The following is a 16,410-nucleotide window of genomic DNA, read 5'->3' as shown; positions in this document are numbered from 1 at the left end:
CCAGGCTGGGCACTGTGGACATAGATGTGATTTGGACACAGTCCCCATCCTCAGGGTGGTCACAGTGGGGTGGGGGGAAACAGACCAGTAACCAGCAGTGACAGGACAGGGGGAGCTCAGCTATGATTGTGGAGGGGTAGATTTAGCATCTTCTTGGTTAAGGAGACCCAGGCCGAAGCCTGGCAAAGGGTGTTCACGCAGAGGAGAAGAAACATCACATGCAAAGGCCCTGGGGCAAGAGTGGGCCCAGGGTGTTTGAGGAGCTGCAAATACTTTGAGTGACAGAGTGTGACAGGTAAGGAGTGAGACAGAGGTCATAGAGGCTTTTAGGACTTAAGAGGCCATGCTGAGGAATTAGAACTTTGTTCTATGGGCAGTGGGGAGTCATTGAAATATTTATAAGTAGGGAAGTGACATGGTCAGATTTTTGTTTGCAAAAGATCCCTCTGATTGCCATGTGGAGAAAGGATGGGAGAAGGGAGCAGAAAGAGAGACTAGACAGGAGGCTGTCCTGGTCACCCTGGCAAGAGGCTGTGGGGGCCGGAACTGGAAGGGGGACAGTGAAGAGGGACAGATGTCAATGGAGCTGAGAGACACTTGGGTGCTTGTCTGGCTATGGAGGGGGGAGCGAGAAGTTAAGGGAGATGTTTACAATAGTAAAAGAGAGAAGAGAGCCAGGAGAAGCTGGCCTGCTGAGTTTTCTCCATGGAGAACAGGAAATGTCTACATGACAGCCGAGTGGGGGTGTCCAACAGGCCCTGGACACTCAGGCCAGGATTGGAGAGCACTGGGACGTCATTGGTGCAAGCAGCAGGCCACCCACCCAGAATATTTTTTTGGCATTTTCCCCCATATTTTTACTTTGAAAACTTTCAAATATATAGAAAATTTGCTACAATGACTATCCTTGTACCCTTCTTCTAGACTGACCAATTATGAGTATTTTGCTGCCTTTGTTCTTTTGCTCTTTATATATCTATAGATCTTTTTTTTCTAATCCATTTGAAAGTAAGTTGCAGACCTCATCCACATCTTCCCTAACACATCAGCATGTGTCTTGAAAGAATATGGACATTCTCCCAAAGAGCCACAGTAACGCTGTCACACCTGAGAAAGCTGACATTAATTCAGTGAAATGATGCCACTTAATATACAGCTTATATATAAATTTTATCCATTGTCCCCAAAATGCCTTTTGTAGCTAGTTTAAAAAAAAAAACAAGATCAATCAAGATTCATGTGTTGCATTTGGTTGTCACGTCTCTAGGTTCTTTTTTTTTTTTTTTTTTGCGGTATGCGGGCCTCTCACTGTTGTGGCCTCTCCTGCTGCAGAGCACAGGCTCCGGACGCGCAGGCTCAGCAGCCATAGCTCACGGGCCCAGCCTCTCCACGGCATGTGGGATCTCCCCGGACCGGGGCACGAACCCGTGTCCCCTGCATTGGCAGGTGGACTCTCAATCACTGCGCCACCAGGGAAGCCCTCTAGGTTCTTTTCATGTAAAATAGGCCCCCTGCCCTTTTCTTCTTTCTCTTGATTTTGTCATTTTGTGACTGTCCCACTGTCTAGATTTGTCTGACTGTTCCCTCGTGATGAGATGCAGGTTAAATACCCTTGGCAGGTGCACTAACTGGGGATGTGGTGCCCTCTTATTGCATCTCCTCAGGAGGCTTATGACATTAGCTTGTCCCATTGTCGATGCTGGCAGTGGCTTAATGTAATTTTGAAGGTCATCCATGTTTAGATGGGTGTAATACTTGAAGAGAGATTACTTTAGTGTGACCCGGTGACCCCCAGGCCCAATGGCCAGTCAGTGGCCCCATCCATGTGATGTGGACAGGACAGCCAGATCATAAGGGACAGTCTCAGCATGGCCACAGTGGGCTCGCTCAGAACAGACATGTTGGGAGGACTCTTGATTGTTAGATGTTTTTGTGGGAACAGCTTCCTTGAAGGTAGTAATTGTACCAGGATGCATATTATACCTCATCCCTTCATTTAATCTGTACTAAGTGAAGCACTCTGAGAGACTCCCAGATGTGTCAGGGTGGGAATAGTTCTATTGCTATCCTGGTGCTCTGTCAGAATTAAGATATCTACATTCCAGAAATAGCTTTAGTCTGGACTCGGAAAGAGGAAGGAGTGAGGGAGTGTGGAGTTTTGGCAAGACCGTGGACCCTGTGCTGGGGGAGGAAAGGACAGACAGACAGACACTGGGAAGAAGTGAAGGCGAGGGCCAGCTGGCGGTCCCTGGCCAGCACCGGCACCACTTGAGACAGGAGACCCCAGAGCAGGGAGGCCTAGGGGAGGGGTCTGAGGGCCGCTGCCACATCCCCGGGCCTGGGTGCTGGAGACTCAGCTGAGAAGAGAGGGCGGGGCTGAGGGCTGGGCTCCGGGATGTGCAGCATATGGACCTGGAGTAGTCAGAGCCCAGGGAGGGATGGGCTCAAAAGGGCTGGGGCAGGGGCACCTGGGCCTGAACTTCAGCTTTGCCGGCATTTTAAGCCTGGCTTCCCAACAGCGATGCCACACAAACATTTTCTGATTTTACTCTTACATGTTCATTTGGACATGAGTGGGAAGGACATCGGTAAGTAGCCTGATCCCACCAATGGAGTTAATTAGGGTGAGACAAATACAGTATTTAAGGCAAAATTGAGTCAGTTTAAAAGACTGTTAAGTAAAGAAGAGTACAAGTGGCCCAGGGATGTGGCAGGAATCATGCAGATGATGTGAGACCAACTGGTTTCAGGCAACAGGGATGGAGGAGGGGCTGGGGCTCTGCGGCAACGTCTGGGCAGGTTCTGTGGCAGGCTCTGGGACAGCAGTGCCACCCCTGCAGACTGGCCTCCGCCCGCCCTCAGTGCAGCAGGATTTGCAGGGGTGTGAGGGAAGAGCAGCCAGCTGGGTGGGATCCTACTGAGGAGGTTGCTTCTGCCTGCCTTGTCCCCCTCCCGTCCTCTCCTGGTCTTGTCCCTGCTGTCCGTGGGCCCTGGGCTGTGGCAGGTGGTGTGGAGCTGCAGGTGCATGTCCAGGGTGGGGCATGGGCCTCCAACAAGCTTTGCAGGGCCCCCTCCCCTGCCCCCTTCACGGCTGCATCTGTCTCTTTCCTCCACAGGGGGAGGGGTTGCACCAACTACGCGAGGCTTTGAAGATTTTAGCTGAGAGGGTTTTAATCTTGGAAACAATGATTGGGCTCTATGGTGAGTAGAGACAGACAGACGGACAGACAGCCCAGCCCCCGCCTGCCAGGCTTCCCCAGGCCCTCCAGGGTGGAGCTGCCTGGGTCCAGTCAAGAGGCTGGATAAGGTACCTGCCCTTCTCCAGGTGGGGACCTGAAAGGTCAAGACCACCCATCTTTCAATGACTGGTCCCTTGTCCACGGGTGAAGGGGGGGGCGCTAGAGACACAGGCCCCCACCCCTGTGGTAAGACCTGGGGCTCCAGACATTGTGGGTAATGTGGTTTCCAGGCCTGCAGGGGAACCAGAGGTGACAGATTTCGAGTCTGAAAGGAATTATGGGCAATGGAGCCAAACTCCAGAACTGCAGGGGATTGTGGGTAACAGAGCCAGACTGTAACAGTGCAGGGGGTTGTGGGTAATAACGTCAGAGCCCAGGCCCCCAGGAGGATTATGGGTAATGAATCCAGACCCCAGTCAGGCCTCAGCTCAAGAGAAATTGTGGGGAACAGAGCCAGTCTGCAGGCCCACAGGACAACAGGTCATGGGGCTAGACTCCAGAAGTGCAGGGGACTGTGGGTGACAGAGCCAGGCTCAGGTCCCAGGGTACTCTGGGTAATGTACCACCCACCAGTTCTGACCCCAGAGGCTCTCACTGGGCAGGCCATCCTGGCCCCAGGGTCCCCCTTTAGTGGCCTGAGAGACCCTCCCCCAGGCATTCACCCACCAGTTCTCCACCCATCTGGTCACTTGAGGAGACAAGTGAGCCCCATCCCCACTTAGAAGGAGCAGCCAAGGTCCCAACAGAGACTCACGCCCAGGCTCCTGCCCGGAAGCCAGAAGGAACTGGCCCCGCCCCCCACCCTCGGTGCCCAGCCCAGCCCCTGGAGGCCGGACACGCACCGTCTGCTCTTCTCGATCTCCCATCAGGCTCCTAGCTTACAGAGCTTCCTGCAGCAGCAGGCTCAGCTGGAGCTCCTGGCCAGACGGGTCACCCTGCTGGAAGCCATCATCTGGCCAGGTAACGGCAGGGTGGGCAGGCAGGGGCAGCCCCTGCCAGGAAGGGCCTGGGAAGGGCCTGGGGACACAGAAGGCGCCTCCCAATACTGGATCCAGACTAGCAGACAGCCACTCTTCAGCCCTTCCATCCGGCCAGCAGACGGTGTCTGGCACAGAGGAGGTTCTGGTAACTAGTTCTTGAGTGAATGAGCACCTGCTCTGTGCCAGGTACCTCGCTGGCACAGGCTCCAACAGATAAGACAGACAGGGTCCTGCTCTCATGGAGCTTAGGGTGCTGGGGGGAAGCCCTGGAACTGGGCGTTAAACCTAGGGTGAGGAATACCACAGTGGAGTGAATACAGGTGGCCACCAAAGCCCACAAGTGCTCCTGATGCAGGCTGGGGGGTGGTAGAGGGCATCTCAGGAGGGCTTCCTGGAGGAGGAGGCATCTAAGTGGAGACCTGAAAGGCAAGGATCGGGGGCAAGTGAACAGGCAGAGGAACAGCATGGACAAAAGCCAGGAGACCAGAGAGAACCTAGAGGGACAGTTCCATGAGGTTGCTGAGGGTGAGAACAGAGGCCAGAAGATCTGGTAGGGCCCCATTTGAGAAGGTCCTTGAAGGTAGGTCAGGGAGGCATGGAAGGAGGTTAGACACCACCTGGCTGTCACAGTGGGCCTAAGGAGGTCTCTCCATGTTAAACTGGAGCCTGTGGCTGGCCCTGGAGAGAGTCAGGGATCGGCCACCCCGTTCCTCACCTACCCGTGAAGAGGCCCCAGCCCTTCTCCCAGCTGCCCCATCTCTCAGCCCAGTCCTAGCACATCAGTGCACACAGCCTCAGACATAATGTCCAACCTCCCGTCTATTTTACAGATGGGGAAATTGAGGCCCCCAGCAGGAAGGAGAGCCAAGGTTAGAGCCACGCCTCCTTCATTTGGCAAAACTGTAGGGCACACCTACTGCAGGCTGGGTCTGAGGCAGATCTCAGGGTACCCGCCTTGGGGAGCTGCCCATTGGGTGGTGGGCAATCCTCAGCATCTATAGAGATGAGGGCCATGGGGTACAGGAGCACCAAAGGATGTGTGTGAGGAGAAGCCTTCCTGGAAGATGGGACCCTTGCGTTAGTCATGGAAGGTCCCTACGAGTGTGCCAGGAGGAAGTGGTGGGAGGGCAGCCCCCGTGGAGACAAAGGCCTAGAAGTGGGAAGGTGTGTGGGTTCTGCTTCCAAAGCTGCTCTCGCCATGCCACAGGGCTTCCCCAACTTGTGAAAACTCAGACCATCTCCCAGACCTCCTCCCCTCTCCCAGAGGAAGGACCAAGGACCAAATCCCAGGCGCTCAGCTCCTTGTCAGGTGTCCCCTGACTCCCCTCTCAGGAGGATTGGGAGGGGAGCCAGAAGGGACACATTGTGGCCTTGGATCTGTGCTCCGCCCCCCTCAGCTGGCTCTGTCTCCAGCAGCCCAGGGAGGAAGTGCCAGGCACCTGGCAGTGTGGCCAGGAGGGGGGGGAGTAGAGGAGATGGAGCCTTCCCCATTGGCCCATCATACACAGCAGGTGCTAACAAAAGACCCAGATGGGGCTCATGTTTAGATTATAATCAATAATGATGATAATAGTAACAGCTGTCACATATCCAGTCCACCTGGGCCGGGAAATTTACATCCATCATCTCTAGTCCTTGCAACAAGCTTTCTAGGTGGGCAACACTGTGCTCACTTCACAGATGAAGAAACACAGGTTCAGAGGGCTCGTGTGACTCCCCCGGAACATAGGGATAGTAGTGGTGAGGCCAGGGGTCCACCCTAGGTCAGGCCTCTAAAGCGCCAGCTCTTTGGGCTCCATCGGCAAAGGTTCCCTGACCCCTCTGCTTTGCTAGGCACTGAGTGGGGCCCGGGGGAAACCAAAGCCCTGAATTTGATCATGTCAGAACAGCATCTCATGACTGATTCAGTGACCAGACCTGCAGGAGCCCTGGGTCGAAAACACACCAACCTAGTGACCATAATAATCCAACATTTACTGTGAAAACCACTTTCCACTCTTGGTCACATTGAACACTCTGCAAGGGTGTGACAACAGGAGTGTCATCCCCACATTCCAGATGAGGCTTAAAGGTTCTGGGACTTGCCCAAGGCCACATAACCGGGACATGGTAGGGCCAGGACTTGGCCTGAGCTGATGTTGGAACCTGAGCTTTGTGCTACCCTCCTCCTATGCTCCCTGTTTTAGGGCATGAAATGTTCCTTGACTGTGATTGCAAATACCTGTCTGCCCCAAGGGCGCCAAATCTCAGCCCAGAGGTGCATGAGACACAGGGTCAGAGTGCTAGACAGTTATGAGTATGAGGGTATAGCTCCCTCCCTGGCATTGCCTTCAGTGGGAAGCTGGTGCTCACCAGAGTCAAAGTGTCTCTCCTGTGAACAGTGTTTCGAAGGCTCAGCCAAGTCCTCCATCCTGGGGCCCTCCCCCTGGAAAAACAACCCGTCCTTCCGAGCTGCCTAACCCCTCATTTAACTTTGAGAGGGACTGAGGTGATAGTTACATAAGGCTTCCTGGAAGAGGTAGGTCCTGATCTGCGTTTTAAAGGTTGAGTAGTTTTCCAGGTGGGAAGAATGCCAATTATCCGGTTTTACTCTTGGGCGCCAGCTTATTTGCAGGTTGGGGCATATCTCACCATAGCTAAATCGAAACTAACTTCAGTAATTACTGGAGTTGGCCAGGGCCTCTGTATCTGGAACTGTCCCCCTGGTTTTAGAGATGAGACAACTGAGGCCCTGACAGAGGTCCAAAGCCACACAGTAGGTCAGTGGCAGAGCCTGGCCTTCCTAAACCCTTCCCCACTACAGGTGGCCTAACCTGAAAAGAGAGGAAGAGTGAGGCTGATGCCTGGCCTTAGTTTATGCAGCTCTGAAATGGGAATGATTCAGGGCACACCTCTGCTCCAAGATATGTTAACGAAAAAAAGAGCTATACTGTTTATGGAGCATCTACTACATGCTAAGCATTTCAGAAACATGGTGGGTTCATTGATCCCCACTTGACAGAGAAAATCAAATAGAGGCCCTGAGTGTTCTAGTTGGGTTAGGGGCTAATAACTCCTGGGGGGAGGGGCACTAACCAGCTTTGCAGACCCCCTTCTTTCCCACACCTCTGCCTCTCAGACTTGGGCAGAAAGCCCCACCCTCCACCCCCTCAGAGGGCCAAGGGAAGGTGGGCACCTCACACAGACGTCACTAACCCGGCCTCTTTCCTTCCCTCCCGCAGAACCAGAGGGGTCAGGGGCAGACCCTGCCGGCACGGGCACCCCCAGCCTCCTGAGGGGCAAGAGGGGAGGACACGCCACCAGCTACCGGATCGTGGCCCCCAAGAGCCAAAATGAGAGAGACTGAGTGTGGTGGTGGCCCCTTGGCGAGGGCCAGGCCAGGCTTCCCTTCCCAGCCTGGACTTGGCCAGCTGCCTCCAAGGTCCGCCATCCGTATTTATTAATATCCTCAGGGTCCCTTCTGCCACCTAGGCCTTTGGGGTGGGCATGTCTTGGTCCTGGCAGCCCGTGCGCATCTGCCTCCTATGAGGCTGAGCCGGGACTGGAGCCTGAGAGGGAGGTGTGGTCCAGGCAAGAGGTGAGGCTTTGCTCAGGGCCGTGGGCCTCAGTTTCCCTCTGTGAAATGGGGTGATGCAGGCCTGTGGGGAGGGGCGGCAGGTTTGGAGCTTCTGTCTTCTCATCAACCGCCCGGCCATCCAGGCCCCAAGCAACTGAGGGAGTTGGAAGCTGGGGCTCTGCCCGGCCCTCAGCACACCCAGGGATGATGAGGGCGGGCAGTCTCACCTCCCCACTCCCCAGCCAAACCTGGGGGGCCCACCTGTACCCCTCGTCTCCTTGTTTTCTGGTGCTGGGTTCCTGGCCCTGAGGTCAAGCTACCTGATCTGACTGGACATTCAGGGCTCCTTGTCTCAGTTCTGACCCCTGAACCCTCAGTCCTTCTCATGTCCCAGGCGGAGGGGGCATGGAGAGGGAGGGGCCACCTGCTCCTACAACGGCTTGTGACAGACACCAGGAGGTAGATGTGTATCGGCCAATAAAGGCCCCCAGCCTCACTGCCCACCGGCCTGGTCTCAGTGTGTGCTTAGATGAGGGGCAGCCGGACAGGGCCAGCAGCCTCTCTTCTCAGTGGCCTTCACTGTCCACCTGCAAAGCACGACTGTGAGGCCAGGGCTCCCCTGGCCATCACCTGGGCAGCTGGGGAATGGGGGTAGGTGAGCAGAACAGAGGCTCAGGCCATCCCCACCCCCTGGCCAGGTGTCCAGCAGGAGCTACCAGACCTCAGGGCAGCTTCCCTTCTCTGAGCCTGTTTCCTCACCTGTAAAATGAGACTGATGGTGTAGTCCTCAGGTTTCCCAGTCTGTTTCTGGCCCCTGGCTGGTGACCAACGGCAGGGTCAGTCTCTGTGGCCCCTCCACTCTGGCCCTGGCCTGGGGTACAGCCTCACGGGTGACCAGAGCACAGGCCAATCCGGGGCCTACAGCCCCCTGTACTGCCCCTCAAAGTCCAGCTTCCTGGCCCCTCTGCCTTGCAGAGTTCCCATCGGTGACTCACACCCATGCCCCACCCTCTGTCCTCTAGGCTTTGGCTACACCTCCCCTCCCTGGGAAGGGGGCAAAGACTGAGAGGGGCCAGGAGGGAGGAGCTGCTTCTACAAAGCTGAGGAAGCTTCTCCCCAACAGCACGGCCACATTGCTTCCTGCCCCCGGCCACCCCCCACCGCAGGGCCCAGCCACCGGCCTCAGAGCCTGCCCTGGGGCTCTGGCCCTTGTCGCACTGAACTGGCCCTTGTCCAGCAGGGACACAGGGGGCTGTGGGCAGTGAAGGGATGCTGTTCCTGGCGAATCAGGGAAGGCTTCCTGGAGGAAGGTCTCCGTGTAGGCCAAGACCTGAGGATGGGTAGAAATTAGCTGGGGAACAGATGATAAATGCTCCTTGGCAGAGGGTCCAGCCCAACAAAGACCCTGAGGCGGAAGCTCGGTAACACTGTGTCTCTGGACATCAGGGAGCTGTTCTCCTGCAGTCGGCTGTTCATTCACTGCTCGTTCATTCTTTCATTCATTCATTCATCCCCCTGATGCTAACGTAGAAGAGTCAGACACAACTGCTGCCTCCAAGGAGGTCCAGGTTGAAAAGTGAACTGGTTTTTATTCTAAACAGTACCAGGGCAGGATGCTGGGGGGCCACCTCTGAACCCACCCTGACTCTCAGCAGACAGGGCTGGGCTCTGACTTCCTACCCACAGGCCAGGCTTCTCACCTGAGAGCCTGCCTGTGCTAGGGGGGCCCAGGACCCTCAGGGTGGGTGGGCCCACCCCTCCCCTGAGTCACCAGCGCCTCGGTGCCCACCTCCCCACCGACCAGCAGTGACACGGCACCCTCCACACGGCCTGTGGCTGCCAGGGCCACCACCGCCTGCTCCGTGGGGAAGCCCATGCGCTCCAGTTGCTGCAGCCTGTGGGAAGGGGGGACAGGGAGGGAGTGTCAGGGCCGCCTCCAGCCCCCACACCAGGGGACCCCACCCCTACTTACCCCACCTTACCGCAGGGAGGAGACGGAGGACTTAGACAGCCGGAGTGGGCTCTCGGGACCCTGGACTGGCCCCTCAAGGAGCGAGGCCTGGATCCCCTTCTGCAGCATCTGCTCGTCTAGGGCTGCCCACAGCGGGTTCCCTGGGGGGAAGCTGGGCCCAGACCAGGCCAGTCCCACCTCTGAGGAGCCCTCCCAGAGCGGTTGCATAGGCCCCAGGACTGGCGGGAGCGGGGCTGAGCCTTCGCTGAGGGGCCAGAGGCTAGGGGAGGCCATGTAAGGAGGTCCAGGGGTGGGCGGCCTGGAGGAGCAGAAGCAAAAGGCCTGACTGCCAGCCACCGGCATGGCTTCCACCACCGGGGCCAGTGTCCTCGGCATCACCCTCACCTCACTCCGGCAGGATGGGTGACAGGCAGCTCAGCCAGGCTGCCTGGGGTGGGAAGGAGCTGGAGCGGCCAGCACCCCGCCAGGGCCCTGCACAGGACACCCTCCTGCAGTGCCTGCAGCCGCTGCTCAGAGATCTCCAGCCACCGGAAGGCCCCAGCCGCGTCTATCTGCCCAGGGCAGGGCGGCGGGTCAAGGAAAACCACATTCAGCCAGGGGTGAGCCTGCGCCACATGCCAGGCCACGTGCCAAGTGTGTGATGGGAATTCCCTCCTGTCTCCTCACTGTGGCCCTGCCAGGGAGGTGTCATCACCCTCGTCAGCAGTGGAGGCTCAGAGAGGGAAAAGGGCCCCTGCCTGAAGCTACCCAGCCAATGCCTCATCCCAAAACCTGTCTCATCCCCATTCAGCTGCCCCCTGCCCGCTGTCCCCTGAGGCCTGTTGCTGGCCTGCTCAGGCCTGTGACACCAGGCCCACCCCTGGGCCCTGCCCCAGCCAGGGCGACATGCTCCCCTCTCCAGGATTCAGCCGGGTGTCCCCAATCCTAAACGACTCCTGGGTCAGCCTGCACCCACTGTTCCCTCTGACTGCACTGTTGTCCCCGACAGGCATTAAGCATCTTTGGAGCAAAAGCCTGTTTAACACACCTGCACCACCGGCCGCAGGTTGTTCCCCCTTTTGGTGCCAGGAGAGCCGCAGGCTCACGCTCACCCTGGTCCTTAACACTCTCTGTACTGTCTGCCAGGCCCATGCTCTCCTTTTCCACTTCTCGTCACCTGAACCCCTCCTTCTGCATGGTCTCGGCGTAGACCCACCTCCACTGGGACGTCCAGATTAAGTGCCTCCTTGGGCCCCTCAGCTCCCAGGCTCTCCTTTAAATTGTAATCGGTACCTCTACATGGCCACAAGCCCCCAGTTCCCAGCCCAGAGCCAGGCGAGAGGAGGACTTGGAGATGCTCCTGGGATGTGTGTGAATGTGGGGGCCCGACCCCTTGTGCCAGTTCCTTCCCAGGCACCCTGGGGGCCCAGCCACAGAACCCACACGTCCACATGAGCCCTGGGCCCAGGCAAAGGATACAGGCCAGGCCAGCCAGGAGGCCACAGAAGAGCTGCAGGAAGGGCGGCTCGGAGCTGAGCAGTGGTGTCAGGGCGAGCAGCAGCCACGGCAGGAGCCATGGTGGCAGTGCCCCACGGGGCCGTCTAGGGTTGTAACCCTGCCCCGCCAGCATGGCCAGGTGGACAGGCATGTATCCACAGCCCCCGGCTGCACTGGACACCCCGAGGCCTGCCAGCAGCACAGCCATCAGCCCGGAGGCCAGGGCAAGGAGGGTAGAGACATGCAGGAACCGCAGTGTGCCCAGGTGGCACTCCTGCCGCCAGCCCAGTGTGGGCAGGAGCAGCAGGCTCAGCAGCAGCCCTGGGAGGGCCTTGTGGCCCAGGGCATGTGTCAGCAGCCGGTGCGCTGGGAGAGAGAATGGGCTTATGTGCCAGGTTAGTGGCCCTAACCCCCAAGGCTGGCCCCAGTGTGCCAGATGGGGAAACACCCTCCGCCAGGGCCGCCCACTAAGCCAGCACCCCCTCCCCGGGAGCCAAAGTCTGCCCACTGCCAGTAGTTTAATCACTGGTGGTGGGGACCAAGGGCTTCCAAACACTGTGACCGGCCCCCTGCTGCTTTAAGTAGAACAAGCCAGACCCAACACTCGGTCTTCTTAAGAACAACCAACCATGGATAAGTCACTTCACTTCTGTGAGCATCATTTGGGTTCCTCAAATGTAAATGGAAGCTGTCATTCTTGGGAAACAGGTGTTCAGCTGGGGTCACTCTTCAAACCCCGAGTGCCTCCTTCCTGTTCTTGGGCTTAGCTGAAAGTCTTAGTTTATTTTAAGGGAAAGCCACCCAAAAGGGGAGCCGTCTGAAAAGAATTCCTACTTACAGGCTCCCACCCCTGTGCTGGCCCCTCTGCCCAGGTCCTCGGCCCTCCCTTCTTGGCTGTAGTTGAGCTGGGCATGCTCCCATCCAAGGCTGACCTTCCCCGGGGCCCTGGGTCCTGTCCTTGCCTGACAACTGCAGGATGCATGCTGCTCCTGACAACTGGTCTCAGGCCCTACAGCAAGTCTCCTGCCTCCTCCAAGGCCCATGTGGCCGGCCCTCACCCTGCCAAGGGTCCAGCAGCAGCTCTGGGGCCAGGACAAGGCTGGGGCCAGCTCCCAGAAGCCACAGGCCGCTCATGAGCAGCATCAGGACGGAGGAGGCGAGAGGCAGCGCCGGGGTCAGTAGGCCAGGGGGACCTCTGGCATGCATAGCTTGTCTGAAGGTGATCAAAGGTGATCTTGGGGCTGTGTGCTAGGGGTAAAGGAAAACAATAACAAGTTATTATTGCAGCTTTTATCTGACTTCCTTTCGGCTACCATACCAACAGTACCATTTTACAGAAATAAAAACTGAGGCTGGAGAGGCGGGTGCAGCAACTTGGCCATAGAGGACCTCAGAGCCTAACCATGTGTTTAGTAGCCATCTTGCCATCCCACTGATGTGTGAGGATGGGAAGAGGCCAGGCCAAAAGGTCCCTGAGCCCTGATGGGCCCTGGAAAGGGGCCTGGAGTGGGAAGCACAGGGAATGGGAAGTTGAACGGGAGCCCTGGACTCCCCAAATTTTTTGGATTTGTGTAGCCCCCCAGGGCAAATTCAGGGCCATCTCCAGCTTTCCTCTGCCTCCCTCTTCCCTCAGGCTACAGACCAGCTACCTTCCTCCCTCCCTCCTCCCCTCCACTGACTTAAAGCTCCAGGTGGCCTGAGCTGCCCTTGACAGAGGGGGTAAGGCCAGCCAAAGGGCAGGCAGATTAGGGAGGGGGTGGAGCAGAAGGGTTGGAGGAGAGGCAACAGGAGTCTCACACCCTGAGTGCACACAGTGACACTGGACAGAGACGTCCCCTTCCTCGAGCCCCGACCACAGCCCCTCTGACCCTACCTTCCCTTTCACAGAAAGGTTTCAGTATCCACTCCACTTCTTCCTGCTGTTATCTCTCCCTGGGCAAATCTGGAGCTTCTCCTTCCTCATCTGTAAATTGGGGATTAAGAAAATCCATTCCTCATAGAATGAGAAAAAGGAATGGACTTAGGCAGTCCCACAGCTCCTGCTGGATAAACTGTAGCCATCCTGGCTGTCCCCAACAAGGGGAAGCCTGAACATGGAAGCAGCTGCTCCAGCCCTCAAATGTGCCAATTTCCTGCCCATGAGGCAAGGCTTTCTCTCCCATTCTCCCTCCTCACATCCAGCCTGTCCTCTAGGCCCTGCTGGAATCCTCTCACTCCTGTACCCTAGCCTGTCTCTGGACTCCCACTGAGCTGATTTTATAGGGCAGGAAGCAAAATCCCAGAGACAAGAAGGCTGCTTCATCTGCTCCCTTGTCATGGGCATCCTTGGCATCAAAACCCACCCGGCAGTTTCCTGCAGGAAAAATATAGGAAACTCCTCTGCCTGCGACGTCCTTCCCTTCATCTAACAGCAAACTCCTATTCACCCACTGAAGCCCAGCTCAAAGGTTCCCTTCCCCTCCTCTGGTCCCTCTACATCTTGGAGCCTAGCCTATCCAGTGAGCACCGCTTGGCCTGTTTTTCTCTAGGCAGGTGGTCTGAACTGTGGGAGGAGGGGTGGTCCTCCTACTCATGGTCAAGTTCCCCAGGGTGCTCCTAGCACACAGCTCGTGCTTTATGTGTCTTCACTGAAAGAAAGACACTAGCTTTGCTCCAGGTCCCGCTGAAGGATTTGGTGAGCGCTGCCCTTCGCTGGGCCTGGGCATCTGCCTAGGGAGACTGGGTTGAGTCCAAGAAGTCAGGCAGGTGCAAGCCTTGCGGGGAGCCAAGGCACCCACTGCCAGCCTTCTCCTGCACCTTCACAACCATCCCGCCCCCCCACCCCGTGTACTTTAGCAAGAGTGAGAGACTTGCCCATGGACCAGCAGAACTGGGATCTGAACGCCCCAGGTCTCAGTCTCTTTATCTATAAAACGGGGCTGTGCAGCATCAGGCCCTGCCTACCTTACTGGGAAGGCGGGAGGACAGAATGTGAAGACAGGACGGGGACAATTCTTCCGGGTGATGGAGAGTGTGTGTGGGGGGTGGGTGGGTGGGTGTCCCAGGCTGTGGGTGGGGCTCAGCTTTGTGACTTTAGGAGAAGTACCCCAAGTCCTTGGGCCTCAGTTTCCCCTTCTGTAAAAACAAGGATGTTGGATGAGAGGTGATTAAAGGGTCTTCTCAATCTCGACCGTTACTGGGGGGCTCTCGGGCCGGGCGCTACGTTCGGGGCCTCCCATCCAGCCCACCGGCCTTGGCCCCCTCCCCCGCGGACCGGGCCACGTGTCTGGGGTACTCACAGCGCAGCGCGCCCCCCGCCCCCATTAGGCTGAGTGGAGCCCTTGGCTGGGAGTCGGTACTCTAGCTTCCCGCCGACACCCGAGCGCCCCGAGCCCATTCTGCTCGCCCTCGGGCGCGTGACCCGGGCCGACCGGTCGGCAGGCCACCCCCTCCTCCTCCACCACCGCCCGCCGATTAGTCAGCAGTTGTTCTAGGCCCCGGTCCCTTCCCCCAGCCCTCCCGCCGGCCTCCGTTTCCCTCCAAGGCCGACTCTTCAGAGACGGTCCCTAGAGCCAGCGGGAGTAACCATTCCAAACAACCTAGCATCAACCGGAGAATCACTCCGACTTGTTACCAAGATCCGCTCGCCAGCCGCTCCCGCCCCTGCGGTGCTATTTTGGCCCACACGTCACATCCGGTGCTCTTTAGAGAGGATTAGGACTAGGTTTGCGGGCGCGAAAGCTGTGGTTCGTCCCTCCCTCTCCCACCCCCGTGGCCTGGCCCGATGGTAGCGCCCGAGGTTGCGGGTTTCGCGCCTGCGCAGTGCGGTGCCTAGAGGGAAAGCGAGAGGGAGACGGACGTTGAGAGAACGAGAAGGAAGGAGAGAGAAAATGGCGTCCACGGGTGAGTGTGGTGGAACTGCGGTCGCTCCGGCGACGGCCGGGATGCCCAAATTGGGGGCCGCTCGTTTCTCGGGGTGGCCGGGACGACTGAGTGGACCTGCCAAGAAGGGCGTGAGGTACCCGTCGCGGCGTGAGAAGCTCGACGGCCGGCGTCCCCCTCCGCTCCCTCCCCTCCCCCAACTGGGCAGGCCGGTTCTGGAACCTTCCGGCGCCCCCCGCGCGCGGGGGGCTCGAGGCGGCGGGTACGCGCGGGGCCTGCTTTAGTCTCCATTGTGTGATGGCCGTCGGGCCCCGCGCCCAGGGCAGCCCGCCACGTGGGCGGGGCCTGTGGCCTCTGGGCCCCCGCGTGGGGGTGGGGGGAGGGTTCGGCTAGGCTTCAGGCCCGGCACCCCGAAACCGGAGGTGGGGGGGGCCGGCGGCGGCCCGAGAAGCCGCAGGCCCGCTGACCCTCTGACTCTCCCCACCCCAACCCCATTTCCAGGGCGGCAGCCCAAGCCCGAGCGCTTCCTCTGCCTCACCGAGAACACGAGAGAAAAAAGCAAATAGAAAAGGTTTCGCGGATTTGTGAGCCGAGGGGCGCCGACCTATGAGCGGGAGCCCCGTCATTCTTAAAGCCGGGTCGGCTGGGGCGTCCGGGGCCGCAGAGCTGCGTCTAAGGCGGGCTCCAACCCCCAAGCCGAACTTCTGCCCGAACTGGGGTTTAGATGGAGTGCCCCCCCCCGCTCCTTTACAGCCCCCCAATCGGCTGCCTCTTCGGGATTCGGTTTTTACCATTATTAATTATCCTTACCGCCCCAAAAGGCAATTCCCAGAGCCATTTTTCAGCAAACGCCGAGGGAGATTTTTTGTATAAGGCCAACCCGGATCGTGTGGCCAGAAATCCCCACCGAAAGAAATTTCTGGCCTCTTTGACTTAGGGGAAACAAAAGGCCCCAGTCGGCGTTTGAATTATACTTAAGTAATCGTTTCGCACGTCTATTCGCTTAGGTTAAGCCGAGAGGCTTGTTTATTTCGTGGACTGATAGAAGAGAGCGGAAGGAGGCGCGGACTGGACTTTGAAAGCCCGGGGTGGGAGCTGGAATATGATGTCTGGGGTGGTCCTTGACGCCCGGAGTGTGTAAGAGAGTAGCCTAAACGTGACCTGCGGTTTGCAGCCTGTTCCTGCACTAACTTGTGGTTATTGGTTGAGTGGGGCATTTTTGCCTCCGGGGGTGTTCTTAGGCAGCCTGACTCCAGGCCTTAAGAAGCAGTTGGAGAAGATGGAAGATGGGAAAAGCTCTGGGTGCTTCAGAGTTTTAATTTGAAA

The 16,410-nt window shown here is 57.9% G+C and overlaps 3 protein-coding genes across 26 annotated transcripts in view; 2 read left to right on the top strand and 1 right to left on the bottom strand.

Annotated features, from left to right (window-relative positions):
- The window catches only part of EMID1 (EMI domain containing 1), a 51,088-nt gene extending 42,810 nt beyond the window's left edge, over positions 1-8,278 (top strand). For 5 of the 13 annotated variants that reach the window (XM_032603719.1, XM_032603720.1, XM_032603721.1 and 2 more), the window contains 2 exons: positions 4,109-4,199; positions 7,441-8,278. In XM_032603719.1, the coding sequence (XP_032459610.1) occupies positions 4,109-4,199; positions 7,441-7,565 (216 nt within the window). In that variant the 3' untranslated portion in view covers positions 7,566-8,278. Of the gene's footprint in view, positions 1-3,116; positions 3,202-4,108; positions 4,200-7,440 lie in introns of those variants that run through there. The other 8 variants (XM_032603718.1, XM_032603716.1, XR_004345542.1 and 5 more) reach the window with 7 other exon arrangements.
- Positions 8,279-9,341: 1,063 nt separating this feature from the next.
- Positions 9,342-14,958, bottom strand: RHBDD3 (rhomboid domain containing 3). 9 transcript variants are annotated; one of them, XM_032654213.1, is made up of 8 exons: positions 14,837-14,955; positions 14,167-14,337; positions 13,097-13,186; positions 12,282-12,471; positions 11,206-11,589; positions 10,132-10,294; positions 9,758-10,045; positions 9,342-9,670 (listed from the first exon to the last, which is right to left on the bottom strand). In XM_032654213.1, the coding sequence occupies exons 4-8, from the start codon at positions 12,427-12,429 to the stop codon at positions 9,493-9,495; spliced, it is 1,161 nt and encodes a 386-aa protein (XP_032510104.1). In that variant the 5' UTR covers positions 12,430-12,471; positions 13,097-13,186; positions 14,167-14,337; positions 14,837-14,955; the 3' UTR covers positions 9,342-9,492. The 9 variants fall into 9 exon arrangements, with proteins under 9 accessions (XP_032510104.1, XP_032510106.1, XP_032510105.1 ...); XM_032654215.1 differs by having other exon boundaries at positions 14,802-14,837; XM_032654214.1 differs by lacking the exon at positions 14,837-14,955 and adding an exon at positions 14,502-14,693.
- EWSR1 (EWS RNA binding protein 1) overlaps positions 14,888-16,410 on the top strand; it is a 27,516-nt gene continuing 25,993 nt past the window's right edge. The window contains exon 1 of one of the 4 annotated variants that reach the window (XM_032654211.1): positions 14,888-15,105. In XM_032654211.1, coding sequence (XP_032510102.1) covers positions 15,093-15,105 — 13 coding nt within the window. In that variant the 5' untranslated portion in view covers positions 14,888-15,092. The remainder of the gene's footprint in view (positions 15,106-16,410) is intronic. The other 3 variants (XR_004353132.1, XM_032654212.1, XM_032654210.1) reach the window with 3 other exon arrangements.

This window comes from Phocoena sinus, chromosome 14 (genome assembly GCF_008692025.1).
Source record: "Phocoena sinus isolate mPhoSin1 chromosome 14, mPhoSin1.pri, whole genome shotgun sequence".
NCBI lineage: Eukaryota > Metazoa > Chordata > Mammalia > Artiodactyla > Phocoenidae > Phocoena > Phocoena sinus.
This window is presented reverse-complemented; position numbering and strand designations above follow the sequence as displayed.